Below are 18,709 nucleotides of genomic sequence, written 5' to 3'. Positions count from 1 at the left end.
AAGATTTTCTCTTTCTTCTTCTTGCATCTGAATGCTGTCAAACATGCTTTTAGTAAACATCTGACAATGAAATTCAAATCACACCATCAGTATTCTTAACAGTTAGTTAAAATGATTCTGACTGAATCTGAATGGAGATTTTTAAAAAAATGAAGAATACTCTAATCAAAGCGGTTTCTCAAAAACATCAAAATAGGCATGTTATATAATTTGTAATAATGATTTGTAAACCCCTGTTGAATAAATGTTAAAAACAACCATATGCCACAAAATAGAACTCCCTCCCAATATAATTTAACATATTAAAAACACTTTTATTTAGTAAAAGTGTAACACAAAGAGCCATATAAAGAACATCAAAACAGAGCATTTTGCAGATGACACAGGAAAGACATTCAAAGTAAAGCTGCTGCTTTCCTGGTTTAAAGCCCCCCCCCCAAAAAAACAAACAAACAAACAAACAAAAAAAACAAAACAAAAAAAAACAACACAAAACAGATCCTGGTCAACATAAATACAGGAACCAATGCACTGCGGAAGAAATAAAAGAAATATAGTAGAAAATAACATTCATTTACTAGTCTACTTACTAGCCATCACCTAATTTCAAATATCCATTCAGCTCTCTTAAGTAAAATCTTTTCAAATTTGTCTTTAAGCATTAGATGAAGACTCAACATCACCAAATCTTCTTGGGATTCTGTCAGGTGAAATTAAACATATCTTGTTTAACAAATCATGCCACATCCCTACAGACAGAAACACTTCATCTGGAATAATTAGTGGAATGATACAAAAAGTATCAGCCAAGTTTTCAACAGTTTAATTGACAAATGTTCCCAAAGACATTAACAAAAGTCTGTAACCAATAAACAATAAGGAATTAACATGACATAAAATGTTAAACATTTTTATCAAAACACCCCACAATTTTATTCAACTCTGCTTTTGGCAAAATGTGCACTTAAAAGTAATCTGGTCAAATATGATGTCTCTAGGTTCAGTTAGACCAAACTGAGATAATACATTTTAAACCAGACAAGCAGGAATGGACATGCGGCCGATCGACTCGTTACATTTCCCATTCTGCTCTGTTTCCCTCCAGTCTCAGGTCTGTGTCATTTCTACCCAGGGTGAAAAGACTGACCACAGCCATCAGAGCTGCCAGCATCATGACGGCACAGCCTCCAAACATGTGTCTGGTGCCCCCACCACCCTCCCCTCCACCTGTTCCTAATACCTCCCCATGGAGGGCTAGCAGCCCTAAGCAAGCCAGCAGGTGCAGAGGAAACCGGAACCAGGCCAGCACACCGGCCCGCTTCTCCTCTGGGATCACCCTGCCCTGAAGAAAGCTGACAGCGGGGAAATAGAGACCACAGGCCAGCTCCAGGAGCAGGAAGGCCAGAAAGGATTCATGAGGTCTAGGTTGTCCTGGGGCAGTGGAAAAGGTTAGCATAAAAAAAGAGAAGAAGGCCATCAGCACAGCAAGGCAGAGTACATGCCCAGGCTGTAGACGGTATTGAGTTGAGGTGGCTAGGCGGTATAGCAAGGACCCAACCATGCTGGCAGCCATCAGGCAAGAGAAGACTATTCCTAAAGGAGGCCCATGAGGGTCCAGTACTGGTGTCCACAGGAAAACAAAAATGTAGAGGACACTTTCAAACAGAGCCTGGACTCCCCCCAAGAGCATGACTCTCCTGTCTGACAGTAGGCAGCGCAGCCCCTCGTGGCAGCTGCGTGAGAACCGTGCTTTTGCAGACAAATGGGTCACACCTCCATTTGGAGTGCCAATGAGCAGAGTCTGTTTGTCTACTTCAGGAACCCCTTGAGCCTCTTCTTTGCCCCAGTCAGTCAGGACTACCCAGCCACAGCAAGCCAGACAGGGGACTGCCAGGAGAAAGGGAGCTACTGGCCCAAGGTGGAGCCACTCAGCCAGTAAGTTAGCCACCAGCCCTGCACCCACCGCGAGTCCGTGGTTCCAGGTAGCTGCTTTGGTGAAGGTGCTGGGGATCCACTCCTTGGGAAAATCGTGGACATCAACATGTCGGTGCACGTACCAGGCTTCAAATGCGGTTGATAGCAGGGATGTGGACAGGCCCCCCAAGATGCGGCCCACAATCAAAACAAAGTAGTCTCTGGAAAGCTTGGTGAGACAGCAAGCAGAGTATGACAAGCAGAACAGAAGACAGGTCTGCCTGCGGCCCAAAGCCTGAGGGACCCAGCCTGCAAAAGGAGCAAAGAGAACACAAGAGGCCAGACCACATACATACAAAATGGCTATTTGGGATTCCAGGAAGCTGTAGTGGAGGTAAAGTTTGTAGAGATAAGGACCCTGGAGCCAGTCTGCCCACAAAGCCAGAAGGTATGCCCTGAGGAATATTGTCTGGAAGCCACGGAAAGCTGGGTTGGCTACAGCTGTAGGGGTGGACTGAGGTGGGGTGAGGCGGCGTGCCGTAAGCTCGAGGCCAACGCACAGGGCAAGGAGGAAAACTATGGCAAGATACGCTGTCACCAACATGCTGTCATGAAATGCTCCCACTGGAGGTCAAAGCTGAGGTCTCGGGGGATTTACAGCACTTTTGTTTCTGTTTCTCAGCGCCTGTGGAGAGACAAAATGGCCAAATTATTACAGACAGACGAGTGTTCATGAGTTAGGAGCTCGGCATCTTCATTCTTGCTTAACTTAGAAAAGAAAAACCCAAAACATTTTGACAACTCAGCAACAACAGCTCCAGGTAGATATGGCACCGTAACTTCAATCTTACCTACGTCAATGTTTAAACCGCTAACTTACGACAATTAAGTCCGCTCAAAACAAGCAGATAATTATCAGCAAACAGATGTACCTGCATGCTATTATTATTTAGCTAAAGCTAGCCTGTGAGCTAACCTGCCACTAATATAGACAGCTCCTGCTCGTGCTGTTATGCCCCACGTTTGCTCTATTCTATCATTTTTATGTGACATAGCTTACCGTAACGTTTAACAGTGGTCCCATATTATTATTACTGAGGCGTAAAACGGTGATGGCATGTGAAGCAATGAAGTGACAGCAAATGATACGTGGAAGTGAGCACTAACTAGCACACCATCCGCTTCCGGGATCCGCTGTACATTATTTTACCAGAAGGTGGCACGCTTACTTCACTTTGTTGGGGAGAAGGTTGTTTGTGCTTCTAGACATCTTGTATTGCAATTTTATAATCTGTCTATCTTTTCCATTGCAATCGACAGTCTACATAGATACTATAAAGTTGCTTACAACATAATGTAATAATAGCCTAATTAGTTAATGCAGTCTGCTAGCAATAAATTACCTAACGTTCACATAATTGCACAATGTATAAACTTGGTTAACACACTGACAGCGTGCTGCCAGTGTACAGTGTTGCACAACTACGAGCTTAATTACTCAACATAGCCTATGTTTTTTTTCTAAACTGATTTTTCCCCCCACAAATGTTTACAAAAAGGACACAGAGGCAGAATAATACATAATTCCAACTTTATATCATTGTATCATTTCTATTTAGGAAGAAAAAATGTACAAAATGTACAAGATGTGCTCAGTCAGCCATAATCAAACAAGCAAACAGTGAGATGACCAATCAAATTAGATCTCTCACCCACCCCAAAAAAAAAAAAAATATTTCTTGTGTTTGTATGACAAACATTGGGGCCAGAGGAAGGGTGCATGTGGAGTGAATGCTGGTGATTTCAGGGATTATGCTGGTTTGTTACATCATCTAATATAGCAGGAAGAGTGTCTAAGCTGTTTGAGAATCCCTACTACACATTCTCCTGAGCAAAGCTCCCTTGGCATAGCCAGATCCCCACCAAATACAGGAAGGCCATTACATTCTTCTTCATTACACCAAACTCATATGTCTGATCCATCATATCAGTTCAGTAATCGATACATCAACATTGGGTAACATAATATTTACAGCAACAAAAAATAAACACAGGAACTACAAAACCCAATGTGCACTCCATCAGTCTAGATGTGATACGGTACAGTGACAGACATTATGTTTTTGTGAAATAATATTATAATCGTGCTGTCTTATCACGATGACATATTTAAATTTAAGGTGAGCCAAATGTTTTCTGGAAGGTTAGTCAAAACTTAGAAAGAGACTGCATCCTGTCATGTACAGGTTAAAGCAGGGATCCCATTCCAGTACTAATGCAGATGGCATGTTTGTAAAACAGTGACACACAAGTGCCTTAACATTTCAGGTATCACTATGTATTATATACAGATTCCCTTTTTCTTAAACACAAACTGACACATGGTCAATCATCACCAGTGGTCCCTAAGTAAATTTTTTTTCATATACAACATCCATCTTTTAGCGGCTGCTTAGTGATGGTCTGTTAATACTGTATGACTTGTGGAATAAACAGAAGTGAACTGGCTTTTATTCTTAAGTATACAGGATATAATGAGCAAGTGCACAAATGATTTTTTTTTTTTTTCCAAAACGGTACTAGTAACTCTACACAATGATTTAATCTTTTTCTTTTTAACTGAACAATGTCTCTCAAGAGGTGTGGAGGTTTATGAGTGTACATGAGTTTGTTTTTATTGTATTGTATTTTTTCCTCTCAAAACATTGCATGACGATCAACAGCAAGTCAAAAATATGTACGTAGCCCTCATTTATCCTTTTCAAAACAACACTCATCAGATTGCACAATTCCTTGTTCCTCAATATTGAAGGAAGTCCTGCCCTTGGAAGATAATATCTGTACGTGTGTATGTACTGTGTATTTTTCTGTGTGAAATAGTTTTTTTCCTGTGCACTCTGTGAAAGAGGGGACTTCTTAAGGATCAATGCGAAAGGCCAACAGTTTGTCAGAGTGCAGGTTGTTGAGGGTGCGGAGGTCTGGAAGGCGCAGGAGCAGCTTGGAGAAGAGGGTGGTATCATCTGGACGACGGCGAGTAATCAGTGAACGCAGGGCGCGGATAAGGCCCTCCTGGAGCTGCTCCACGGCCCTTGTGTCCGAAATGCCAGAACGGTCTGAGGAACACAGAGGATACCGGTGTGAGTGATTTGAAACAGTTAGCACATTGTGGATTCATTATCAAACTGTCACTGCCATGCAGAATTTGTAACTGTTGCTCTCTAACCTGCAGAGACCAGCACCACGGCCATGAAGAGAGCCATTTCATCAGGCTCTAGTCCCAGAGAACCCAACTTCTCACTGAATTCAAACATTGCATCCAGCAGAGAGCCCATGCCCAAGGCCCGCAAAGTGGGCAGCGGGTAAGTTTGGCCATTCAGGAATGTCACTGTATGCTCCCCAGCATTGAACAAGGTGCAGAACCTCACCATCAGAACCTTAACATGCAAGAAATGGGGAAAAAAGACGAGAACAAAAAGATAAACGTGAGACAAATGCTTTAGCCAAAAACACATCTGGACACATTAGGATGCATTTATGATTAAGAAAATGTATAACTGAAAATGTATGTCATTACCTGGAAGGTGCCTGATTTTAGCAGCATGACCTGGTCCTGTTGGCTAAGCTCTTGAAATCCTGGGATGCCTTTAGCAAATTCTACAACCTCCTTGACAGCAGGTGTGAAACACTGAGAGAAAGACTCCCATATCTCCTGACTTGTGCGTTCTGCCCCTGACACTGGGCACGCGTTGAGAGGACAGGCCTTTGAAAAGACAAAAAACATCAAGTCATAAAGAGCTTGTCGAATAACGAATCATACAGCAGTCCTAATTCAGCGAGCGTCTTGCACTTACCAGCACTTTAGCTCCTGGAGCTAACTTCCATGGGCAGGAGGGCTGATTTTGGGTACTGCCTGCAATGCGGAAACTGTCATGATTGGCAGAGCTTCCCCTTTGAGGTACTGTAGCATTTGACTTGTTGTGATTCTGATTTGATGACACTAAATAGGTATAGCGATTGCTGTCCATATTGTTAAATGCAGGCTGGTTGTGATTAGAGGAGACTGGGCATACACTGGCGGGGGTAACTGGGCAAGACTGATAACTCTGAGCTGAGGTGGGGTGAGATGAGACTTGAGGAAAATTGCCATCCTGAGAAAAGGGAGATGTGTTGTTGTTGTTGTTGCTGGAGATGATGTTGCCTGACTTGGATGCTCGCTCCTGGTTGCTGCTGTTGCTGGTGAAGATGTCACGATAGGCTCTGGAAATGGCTCCAATGGCCTCTTTTGAGGTACCGTCGTCTGTGCTGGTGGGACTTTCCCTCACTGAAGGAGAGTCCATGTCCATGGCAGCCGACTCATTTAGGCTGTTCATGTAGCTCTGCATCTCATCCAGAAGTCGCTGCTTCTCTCTCTTAGGGATACGGCCAAAACGCACCGCTAAGGAAGATACAAGCAGAAGAGAAAAGTTTAGGTTCCTGTCACTGACAGCACGGGCAATCACAGTAAACGTTTGTTTTGTGCCCTGCTTTTCATTTCTCCGTTCTTGTCTTTTTCTAAATAAATGGTAACCCTTTTTCTTATTTTGTTTCATAGATTTTTTTTTTTTGTTAAATTGCAAAATTGAAAACAAAGATCAAATACAATTAAAGCTGCAAGCAGCGATATGAGGGCCCTCGCACCCCCGGCGCGTCGAGCCAAGCCCAACACCTAAAACCAGCGCTTCCGATCTGATGTCACATTGATGGAATTCATGCATTTAACCACCAGCTAAAATTTCATCTCATTCAACCATTATTATAGTCGTCCCACTAGGTGGCGCTCTAACCATTACTGACAAATGGCATAACAAACATTTCCGAGCTCGAGTCTCATCACGCCTGCGACCTTTGGGAGAGATTGGACATTGTGTTTTTGAGCGACAGCAGGTTACTGCTTTTTGGCGAGTGATTGAAACTCCACGTGCCGCCATGACCACCCCGTTTCCCTGAACGTAAAAAGCTTTGCAATTTAACATCACAAAGGTCTTTAGATTCCACACACAGGAGATCGCGTAAATCTAATGAAATCCCTTGGAGGAGTTCGTCAAAGTATGAGGCCTGAAAAGAGGGGAAAATGTCGCCAAATTTACACATTAATTTTAAAATGGCTGACTTCCTGTTGGATTTGGGATATTGCTCCAAGAGACTTTTTTGTACATCTTGATATCTCCAATAAGCTTGCCAGGTTTCAAACTCATACATAAAACACAGAGCAGGGGCTGTTGTTTTGAAATTTTGTAGGGGGCGCTGTGGAGCCATTTTGCGCTGTTCAAGGAAAATGAACATATAAAAAGAAATCCCTCATCACATTAGAGGTGTGCGCCAAATTTCAAGACTTTTTAAACTTTTCAAGCCCCTCAAAAGCCACTTCATCTTTCATGGTGAACTGCGTTGCCACCAGGGTGCGCCGTTCAGTTTATAGTCACAATTTTCTCACTGAAGCATCAAGAGGGACTGATGGTGATATTCACCGCTTTTGAGGTGGCCACGATGAACCTGTGAAAATCAGTACAACAAAATGAAAGACATGACATTTCCTGGTGCCACTAGGTGGCGCTCTACGTATTCCTGACAATGGGCATATCAATCTGTTCAGGGCGGGTCTGACATCATCCCTGTAAAATCTGGTACTGATCAGATTGGATTTCATTGAGTTACACTAATTTGTTTCTTCATGGCGAGACCTCAATGTTCGCCATGCTGCTGGGGTCACACCCTTCAGCGAAAACTCACAGTTTTCTCTGTAACCCAAGACCAACTCCTTAAGGCTTTCCTGGAGAAATTTGAGGCTGCAGATGTCACCCATTACAATACTGTACCCCAAAGTGTAAAACATGACATTTCCTGTTCCCACTAGGTGGCGCTGTCCCTGGTGTCAAATATGGCAGTTGAAATATGTTCAGGGGTGGAGCCTTATCATATGTGTCCACTTTGGTCAAGGTCGGACAATGTATGACAGAACGAGAGGCAATAAGATTTTCATGGCGAGTCATCGAAATTCGCCGTGGCGCCACGGCCTCACAGTAACCCGAAAACTCAAAAGCTCCGCAATTTAACATGGCCCAGGTGTGTAGTTGACACTGACCAAATATGAAGCTTGTACGATGAAATTCCAATGAGGAGTTCGCAAAAGTTCGAGGCATGGAAATGGCAAAATTAGAGCCAAAATGTCACCTTCACTTCCAAATGGCGGACTTCCTGTTGGGTTTAGGACATGGCCATAATAGACTTTTATGTGCGTCTCCGAACGTTAGATATGTGTTCCGAGTTTTATACATGTAGGTCATACCCATCTCGGGGGCTCGCGTTTCTCATTTTTCTAGGTGGCGCTACTGAGCCAATTTTCCCTGGACATGTCTACGGACATTAAAATACGTAAATTTTCACCAGACCTGACGCGTCTGCAAAATTTCATGAGTTTTCGAGCATGTTTAGGCCCTCAAAAGGCCGATTCATTTGCCGAAATAATAATAATAATAATAATAATAATAATAATAATAATAATAATAATAATAATAATAAGAAGAAACAGAGCAGATACAATAGGGCCTTCGCACTTTTGTGCTCGGGCCCTAATAATCCAATTCACCAGTTCAACAGCAACGAAAGTTACAAATGAATTTATAGATTAATTCATTTTTATCAAGAGATGTATAACTCGCAGCTTAACATGCTTAAACTGTTTATAGTGATTTCAATGTGAATCACACAAGTGGGGAGATGAAAACTTCCTTTTCTTGATCCATATCCCCCATCCCCCTTCTCACAGTAACCATCAGCTGGAGAGGCTATTTATAGACCCCCTGCTGCCATCTGCCTCATCCTCTCCTCTATCCACCCCTATCGCCTTCCTCTACTGCTCCCTCCCTCCATTTGTAAGTAGGGCAGTGGGGCAACATCGGCATGATGTCACTGGCACTGAGATCGTGAGAAGGAGAAGTATGAGAGTGGTGAGCTTGAAGAGTTGAGGGGACAGAAGTGAGGACATGAATAAGACTGACATGAGGGATGGCGATGCTGGAAAATGAGAGAGTGTGTGTGTGTGTGTGGCGCTCCTGTTGTGCAGTCATACTGTCACACTGTAAGAACCTGCTTCCCTTTTGGGGACAAAAGTACTCATCATGTAAATCATATAATTATAAGGTCAAGATTTGACTAAGGTGAAGGGAGGATTAAGGTCTGAACCGAGCAAGTTCTGGTTATTGTATTCTCTATTCTGGGGAGTGCACGTCACCAGGAAGCTAATGCAAGTGAAGAGGTGTGTATAGGATAAAAATGGTACATCTTCAAAGACTTGAAAGTAGAGCACACCCAATTTCTTTTATAAAGTATATAAGTGGTATAGTGGTGTATACATATATGTATTTATATATATTTCAACAACCACAATTTAGAATAAAAAGCAGAATGACAATAACTGTGCAAAACTGAGCGATCAAGAGTAAGAGTAGTTGTAGTAGTAGTAGTTTGCATTATATACTAAAGAAGCTTTTGTAATCTGCAGAGTAACTTGATGAGGATGTGGCCAATAACGTAACATGAGCTTAATCCCTGTCATCATGGTTTAAAAAGAAACAAATGCACACTACTGAGCTGCATATGCAAATTATGCTGAACGGCATTTTAAAATCTAACCAGGTAGGTTGAAGGAAGAAACCTAAAGAAACTTTCCTGTATTCTGTCTGATTACGGGAAGAAAAGTGTGCCACCATGCCAACGGACTTAAATATTTGCCTATATTGCAGCGCCAGAGTCACACAGCTGCCTGGTGTGAAATCAGGGTGTACTATTTATTGTGGGCTGCAGTCAGTTGCCTGCGGTTTTCCTGTTTTCGTAATGCTTGAAACTGAGCAAAAAGGGGTTTCTAGGTTGTGGTCCTTAACGCATTCAAAAATCTCCCGTAAAAGGGTCAACCAGAATGTTCTCTCATTTGGATGCATTTTGCCACCGTCTTTTTTTTTTTCTTTGCTGTGCACCAAAAGTGTCAAGCACATGCAGAAATAACACTAACCTCTTTACTAGATTAGGCAATGCAGAGTACTGGAGGGTGGAGATAAGCAGAAACCATACTGAGAGGAAGAAAACAGGCAAACTACACCAAGTAGGTCATGATGTATGAGTACACTATAGGGCTGATTCTGTATTGTTTTTCTAGGTCAGCCCAACTGTTTTCTTAATTTGTGGTGATAGGTGATCAATCACTGTTCAGCTATCAGAGCCAGAATGAGGTGAAAGGAGTGTTACGCCTGAAAAATTCTGTCATAACGATGGTTTCTGCATCCCTTGCTTAATTGTTGCCCTGTCCCTTATTAATTGCAGTAAGATGTTCTATGGGCATACACAAGGTAATCACGTTGACCCTGTTCCAATTTCCTAAAATAATTCCTGTGTTTGCTGCAGTTTTCCCGATGATAGATAGCTTTAGGGACTTCAAGGTTCCTCTACTCATAAATCACTGTCTGAGGGAGAGATGTAAGGGGAGCTGAGGGAACATAGTGGGTACATATAAGGGGGAGGGGCTGCACTGAACAAGAGCATAGAGGTAGGTGTTGGTGGATGCTGCAAAGGGCAGCAGAAAGACACTTAGAAACTTAAAAAGAGTGATACAGAGCCAGATGGTACTTACAGGCAGTGCAGTGACAAAGGAGGGCAAGACAGGTGCAAGTCTTCCTACAAACTGAGTGACTGAGCTACTGGCATGATGACCTCAAAAGTCTTCCCGCATTACATTTTTCACTCAGACCTACATATCAGTACTGCACCACTTTCTGTGTGCCCATTTCCCTGCTGCTTTGGCTAATCAGAGCACTGTGGTATTCTGGCAGAAGTGCGAGAGGAGAAATTTCAGTAAAATAAAATAAATATATGTCAGGATGTCTCACCATCTCTTGACATGCCAACAGAGAGGCATTTCTTGAAACGGCAGTGCTGGCACCGGTTCCGATTCATGCGCATGATCAGACAGTTCTCGTTCTTCACACACATCTTGTAGTTGATGTTCTGCTGGATGCTCCGTCGGAAAAAACCCTGACACAAACAGACATGTTTACATATATATCATGTGGAACCAGGGCACAAAAAAAATCAACACACATATGAAATATTCCACAGTTTTTTCATTTTTTTTCTGATTATTGCCTTACCTTGCATCCCTCGCATGCATGCACTCCATAGTGGAAACCAGATGCAATGTCTCCACAGACTTTGCAAAGCAAGACCATTCCACCTGTCTCTGAGGAAGGAAAGTGAACTGTGAGATAAGCTGCAAAAACACACACATGTGTATATGAAGGAATAAATATTTATGCATATCGACAGTTAGGAAAACTTACTGGTGAAAGTTCCTGGGAATCCGCATGGCCTTTTCCCCGCAATGGGGTGTGCATAGGAATGCTGTGGAGTAGCTGCTGGTGTTGAGGGGCTACTATAGACCTCAGGGAATTGGAACACCAGTTTGGAGGATGGAGTGTTGCACCCAGCTGCCCTCTGCTTCAACGCCCCAATCTCTGTGAAGGTAACCTCCTCTGGAGATGAGGGCTGGGAGTGTGAAGAAGGTGATTGTGTCTGGTATCCACTGGAAGGGCTGCCAGGGCTGGGACTGGCACTGCCAGTGGAGCCGGCATACAGAATTACTCCTCCTGAAGAAAAAGAATGGAGATGTTCACTTAAAAAGACTTAAAAGAAAAAAAAAAATATAGCCTAGTTTAAATTTGGCTGGATTACATGAATTACACATTTAAAAATTAATTATATTTAATTTAATTAATTAATTAATTAATCTGGCTACCCATAATTGCTTAGAAAACCTGCAGGGCTATTGTATAGGTATGGATGTGTTGTGATGTAATGTTGCACAATCTGTGGACAGCGGCTCTGAGTATCTGCAGCGATGTTGCTGCATGCTGCGTGTAATAGGCGTAATGGTGCGCTCAAGAGGATAAAGTGGGCGCTAAAAATACTGCCGATGGCACAGCAACGAGTCAGAGAGACGTACACTAGAAGAATCACTTAAAAAAATCTTGCGTCATGCAATCTTAAAGCACTTGTAACTCTTAGCGGATTCTTTTTTGTCATTCAACTATGGCTGTTTCCGAACTTTCGTTTCTCTCTCTCTCTCTCTCTCTCTCTCTCTCTCACTTCTAGTCAGGCGTTGTGGATGAGCGGAGACACGACCTCACGTGTCTGCGGGGTCTGCTGCCTCCTCCGCTCCAATAATAGCCTCGCTCCCCTGGCACCGTGCCCAGCGCCAGCTAACAGCACGACACCTGACCGCCGCCTCACATGCGTGGACTCCTGACACGGTTACTGCCCGAACCAAATCCGCAGTCTCGTGTTGAAATCTAACACAATTTGAAGTCAGATCTGTGTTTATAAACATACGCTGAATGGGACAGCCCTCAACCGCCGCCACCCTCACTCACTGAGCGTGAGGTAGCAGCGAGCCTCTGCTACTGTCGTTTCACAATAGAAAAATGTGAGTCACGTTTTTGTTTTCTGTTTTGTTTTTTGTGCAAAGGTAAAACCTCGAATTTGTGGTTTGGACTGCCGTAATAACAAGGCAATGTGCAGCAGAGTCCACTAGAGACACATTCAAGATTACAAATTAGGCTATGTACGCACTCGTTTCAGCATTCAAAGCAGTCTAAAAAATATGTTTCCAATTTAAAACTCGTTTTTTTTTTTCAAACTTGCACATGCAGCTGAGAGTGGGACGCTGGTTTTCGCTTAATGTGCCTGGAGACCTATCCCTTTGCTGCGAACAGCATTTGTTTAGCTCAAATGTTTTGATAATCCTTCCAGCAGCACGTGTTGGAGGATTTGTTGACTCATGCCAGAGTCATAGACAGATCCAACAGACCAGACCTGAGCCTCACCTCCTTGTGAGCCTACACGCAGACACTGAATGCCCAGCCCACGCCAACTCACTCCACCCAAACACATTGCATGTCCACCTGAAGACTCACATGTACAGTAGCCTTGTGTTTATGAATGACCCCCTCCTGAGCCACTGTACTGTGAACGCTGTTAATTAATAATCCATTTAAAGCTCTGCTTTTGAGTAGTGGTGCAGGAAGTATCCAAGCAGGCTGTAAAGTGCTGCTGTTCATTTCTATTCTATACATAGAATAGAATAAAACTAACGATTTTCTCTATAATTCATCTTACGCAAATAGCCCATCACGAGGGTTATTAAAGATCTGTAATACATAGAGAAATGTATTGATCTACTGATTGCAAACACAGGTAATGCAACTCCTGCAAGGCTACATGCCATTATTAAAACACCTGAACCGAACTCCAGTTTTGTCTGATCCTGTGTCTTGTACAGGACTTCCCACGTGCTCAGAGGATTTCCATGCACCTTGCTACAACGTGCACAACACTCTCACAATTTAGGTCAACGCAGACAGCATTAATTGAGGACGCGGTCACTGCCCATCTTAAGTTTAGTGTACCCGTGCAAACGCTAATCTGCCTGGGACCAGAAAGCAGGCAGAGAAACGTGAGCACTGGATCCTCCACAGGCGGTCTCTCGCTCCCTTCTGTCTCCCTCTTTATCTCTTACTTTCACTGGCTGAAGTGGATAGAAGCCACAGTTAAAGTGACTACAGTCATTATTTGTCCCCTGTGGGTAGAGTTGATAAATATAGATACTGACTTTCTGGGAAAATTATTATTATTATTATTATTATTATTATTATTATTATTATTATTATCATTATAAAACAGAAAATATATAGGTCTCTGCGGCCAATAAAAAGAGTTTGTGTTATACCGAACACAGTTTCTACTTGGGTTGTTTGCAGAAGACTTTGTTACCTCGGGCTCGTGAAAGTAGGTCAATATCGCAGGAACTTGATAGAATTGTGTCTATGTGCCTCTAGCATCTCTCTCGAAACTGGTGCCGCATCACACAGCAGCTCTGGCTCATGCAATTAAGAGGGCGAGCTGTATTAGAGTATCACAGTGGGTGGCTATGGCCTATTTTAGAGACCCCAAGAATATGATTCGTCGTCTAACATCCTGTCTTGTTTCTGTCTGTTCTGTGGTCTTGATAAAGCGTCGGTTTCATTGCTATGCAAGCTTTCAGCATCGTTTTCATATGCTGTGTGTTTCAACCCCGTTTGGGAAAATGTTGCGTTTTAACAGTCACGTTCCACTCCAAACGCACAATGAACGCACGAGTGCCCTAAACCGATGCGTCGGGGACAGATGTTGCAGAATCAAAATCGACTCAGCTTTGTACCACACTGCAAGCTCGCACTGATTTAAATGAAACGAGGGCGAGGGGGGCGGTGTTCAGTAGAAGCAAGTGGTGCATGAGGCGGGGAAACGTGACCAGGGAGAAAAGAGTTAACGCGTGGAATTGCTGACCCACTGACCAAGCTCTGCCTCACCACCACCGCAGGCGGCATCGTCAACACAGAAGCGTCCGTGAGAGCGGGGTAGCGGCAGGAGGAGGGCCCGGATATCTCACGCGTCGCACGCGGCTCTGCAAGGGAAGCCACGTGAGGAGGGCTTTTTGACAGGGCTTTCACCGGGAAGATGTGAAGCGTGCGCTCCAGCCGGGAGCCAGAGCTTCTACAGTCCGCCAGAGGCTTATAATTAAAGAGCCAAATTAAATAGAGCAGCATGTTATGCGGCAGGGTGGTCTGACCACGCTCCACCACCAGCAGCAGCAGCAGCAGCACAGCCGGGCGGTGCAACTTCGTTTAAAACAGCAGGGCGAAAACTGTGTGTCAGTGTGTGACCAGACCAAAGTATCGGGGAGAAAATTCGCATGAAGATAGAAACATGTTTAATTTAAAATCCATCTGTTTGTGATTAGTCTTGCCCTGGGATGTTAAATGTAATTGTTTTCTTTTATTTGTCTCAGTCTAAATTTATAACCTGTCAGAGGACTGGTTCACTTGTAACTCAGCATCTTCCATTCTGAGTGATGCAGAAGATACAGCCTGCTGACAAGAAATTGGCCTATATTGTGATAGGTCTACTCATATTTTTGAGGACACAGGTGTATTACTTTGGGATACACATTTTTAATCTGAGTTTGAAACGTCTTGTAGCCTATTTATGTGGCCTATCCCCCCCCCCAATACTTCAAAAATAATGGGGTTGGATTACTATCTAGCAAATGTTTAAGCACTGAGTACATAATGTTGACAAAAATGGGGCTTTTTGTCTGAATGTTTGTGCCAGTTAGTCAGCCTTAGAACTAACGCATTGATGTTTTAGAGCCAATGGCGAGAAATACTTTGAATACTTTAATGATGCTGAAAATATTGCAGAAGATCTCCACCAGGGGTGTGCCAGAGGACGTTTTAGAGAGGAAACTAAAGTCCGTGAAGTTGAGCAGTGAAGGGCATAGAACTTCTTCTTTTTCTTCAATTTTGCTTACACCATCTGATTATCATTTGATGGCTAAATGCGATCAAACAGTATAGCTATGTACTATTATAGTGCTACAGAGCTGTCATTGCAGGTGTCATAAAACGTTTGCTGACATCCACACCCTGGTCCAAGTGCCTTTTTTGACATGATATGCAGTACAAGCTGATGTGAATACTGATGCTAATAAATACTTTCCAATGCATTTCCAACCATTTGTATGTCATTGTAAGCTCCAAATATTAGTTTTTACTGATTTATATTTCCCCAATAATTGGCCCTGTGTAACCTGTTCCAGCTGACTGTAGCCTACTCCCCTACAATATGTTTACTAGTATTACATAACAAGTCTGCCAAGCTATATCTCTTGTATTTGGGTCTATTATTTGAGTTATAAGATATTTTATGTATGAATAAATCATTACATTAACCTTTGGGTGAATGCTTCCTTCACATGAAACAACTCACTCACTCAGTCTGTAGCTCATTCTTCAACAGCCTTGGCAATTGCAGGCATGTGGTTATAATAATGTTTATAGCTTTGTTTAGATGACTGAACTCATAAATCTAATTATGCTTGGTCCCAATAACAATATTGAAATATTAAAGGTCAAACCAATGTGGTCACCATTTGAAGTAATAAGGACTACTTCTATCTAAGGATAGAAGTGGGATGTCATTAAAGACATCTTATTTTATTAATTAAACAAATAAATAAGAAAAAAATATAAATAAACAGTTAAATAAAGATTTAATAACTTTTGGAAAAACCTTCTGCTTCACTGCTCCTGCCTCTTGGAAAGACAAACAACAAAACCCAGCACCCCAGTCTTTGTTTTTATTGGCTGAGTAATACTACAGCTAATATATGATTATTCATCTATTTACTCTGGCCCACTTTATCAGTGAAAAACAAAGTCATAACACAGTCAGTGGGTTCGTTTTCAGATCTTTTGCACAGGTTGCGCCCATCACCTGTGCCAGAACGTGACCGTGGCTGTTGTAAATGATTCACCGTCAATTAGGAGACGGAAGCAGAGAGCATGTGCACCCTTGACTGATCTCGAGAAAACGCTGCCTAATACCACTTAACGGATAAAGGTCCTTCCATTATCAGCCTTTATACTGTAGGCACTCCAGCAATGGCTTTGATAAAGGAAAACAGGCACGCCCCCTACGCCAAACGGTGTTTTTCTGCTGTGATATGACAGGGCTGCAGTTAAAATTCTGGCACGACAGTTTATGATTACAGTGCTGGCCAACATACTGTAACTCCACGTGAGTTTGTTTTCGTGGGGAGAAACAGGAAGTGACCAGCCTCCCTTCAATCCCGAGCGGCTCACCTTCCCAGGCGATGTTGCGCTCGGACATTTGAACGCAGCACAGTGACGTCCTGGTAGCTTTGCATGAAGTTTTACTTTAAAATCGGGTTTTGTTTGGCCTTTAAATTCACAATCTTATTTCAAACGACTCAGCTCAGAAATGAGTAAAATACAAAACCCTCAAAATTATAGTTCACCCACTTGTTGCTGCATGTAATTATAAAAAAATCGCCACAAGTAAAAATGAAAATAAAAATAAATAAATCAGTGGTTTGCAAAATTATTAAATCAGTGGGATATCGCATTTCTGTGATGTATTCATTTAAGCTCTGTTTCATTTCAATCAAAATCAGCTCTTTTACACTTAATAACACATTATGGTCAGATCGAGCTGAATTGCTATCGTTTATCGATCGCTGGTACCAACATGAATGAAACACCGATCAGTCATTCAGTTCTAACTTTTGTCATAATCAGCATTGCTAGACATTTGCAGCAGGAGAATAAAGGAAATAAAGGAGAATCTTACCACCGCCGGGGCTGTTATCCATTTCTCTCTTGTGGATGATTAAATCTCTGGATAAACTTGATAGCAGACCTCCGTGAATGTCACGTCACTAGACTGGAGCAAAAGTCTTTTGAAGGCAGGCGAAAAAGTCAAAAAAGAGTTTTGCGCAAAACACCTGCTCCATAGAGCGCAAAAAATGGGAAGCACTGATTGGAAAGAGTCCAGTGCTGGTGAAGTTGTTGTTGTTTTTCTTCTTCTGTAATCTGTAGGTAATTCAGTAGATGGCACTTCTTTTCTGTTAGATCTGAATTAGTCACACTGGTCTCCCCCAATGATACCTGGATACCTTCTGCTCTCTGAGTACTGCACCTCTAGCTCTAGCGCGCGTGATGTTGTACGAGCGAAGATTAAACTATTCTCATGAATTCCAGGAAAGTGGAGTCAGCATATCCTTGAACACACTGTCGGACTTGACACAAGCTGCACACCCACTGATACAAACACCCACATCAATCACGTTGCAGGTGAGTAGGAAATGTGACCGCCTTTTCCGTTCTCCCCAACTTGTGTTGTGGCTGTTTGTGTAGGATTTGGCTCACTCTTTGTATGTAGCGGAGTCCCGTCTCTCCCTCTCTCTCCTTCACGCTCTTGTGCGTTTTCATTGGCGGGGATCCGGGGCTGAGGGGAGTTTGATGCGCTTATTCGAGCGTGGTGTGTGTTCAGTAAAGCCACGCTACATGTGCGCGGTGCATGTGCCGGAGAGAGCGCTGCCCTACTGATACACATTTTATGCAAAATAGAGAGCGTGTGGTGAGGAGGGATGGAGAGATTGGAGGATGGAGCACATGGACAAGAGGCGTGGCTCACCGTGACTGCTCTGACAAGCAGCGCTTCAAACGGATGGTAAACACCGAGACATGCCAAACATCATGCAAGTGCCAAGTCCAAAGCGCATGTGCCAGGGGAAAATGTAGACGAGCGAGTGGACTTATGAACAACATGCTCATTGAGGAGACCACGTGCAAACACAAAGCATTTGTCAAATTTGGAATTTCTGCAAAATGTGGATCCTGTGCACTTGTGATAGGCTATATTCGCGTTTTTTTTTTTGCACGTGGCTTGCGTGTGAGGGTGAATTATTGCATTAATGCCTTATAATTGTTATTATTAAAAGTTAAAATAAGTTTCTAATTTGTTTGGGGACAACGAACTGTCGATAGTGCAGTCTTTGAACATTAGCTTTGAACAAGCAGGCGCATGTGGAGGTAACTTGTGGAAAGCGCCCCTCGGTGGCAATTCAAAGCATTAACGTTTGACAAGTGTTTCAGATCACAAGCACAAATGCACGTGACTCCCGGTGATTCCACTGTGTCGCAAACCAGCCGTTCTACTTTTAAAAATATACCATTGCAAACACGTTTTTATTATTTGCTTAAATATCCAAAGTAACCCTAGACATAGGCTAATTTTAATAAAAACAAAAAGCCATCAAGTCCACAAACATTTAGTTCATTTCTAATGACTTCTTCATAATAATAAT

General features: G+C 42.9%; 2 protein-coding genes across 2 annotated transcripts; both read right to left on the bottom strand.

Annotated features, from left to right (window-relative positions):
• Positions 1-290: 290 nt before the first annotated feature.
• On the bottom strand, positions 291-3,130 carry mfsd5 (major facilitator superfamily domain containing 5). The gene is made up of 2 exons (XM_003448179.5): positions 2,975-3,130; positions 291-2,599 (listed from the first exon to the last, which is right to left on the bottom strand). Exon 2 carries the CDS (start codon positions 2,516-2,518, stop codon positions 1,073-1,075), a length of 1,446 nt encoding a protein of 481 aa, XP_003448227.1. The 5' UTR covers positions 2,519-2,599; positions 2,975-3,130; the 3' UTR covers positions 291-1,072.
• Positions 3,131-3,709: 579 nt separating this feature from the next.
• LOC100709437 (nuclear receptor subfamily 1 group D member 1) lies at positions 3,710-18,037 on the bottom strand. Its single transcript, XM_005478044.4, has 8 exons — positions 17,191-18,037; positions 11,283-11,588; positions 11,094-11,182; positions 10,833-10,977; positions 5,766-6,349; positions 5,489-5,674; positions 5,138-5,348; positions 3,710-5,027 (listed from the first exon to the last, which is right to left on the bottom strand). The coding sequence occupies exons 1-8, from the start codon at positions 17,210-17,212 to the stop codon at positions 4,831-4,833; spliced, it is 1,740 nt and encodes a 579-aa protein (XP_005478101.1). The 5' UTR covers positions 17,213-18,037; the 3' UTR covers positions 3,710-4,830.
• Positions 18,038-18,709: the final 672 nt, after the last annotated feature.

Source organism: Oreochromis niloticus, linkage group LG20 (assembly GCF_001858045.2).
Source record: "Oreochromis niloticus isolate F11D_XX linkage group LG20, O_niloticus_UMD_NMBU, whole genome shotgun sequence".
NCBI lineage: Eukaryota > Metazoa > Chordata > Actinopteri > Cichliformes > Cichlidae > Oreochromis > Oreochromis niloticus.
Note: the sequence above shows the minus strand (reverse complement) of the source record. Positions and strands in the feature narration are given on the sequence as shown.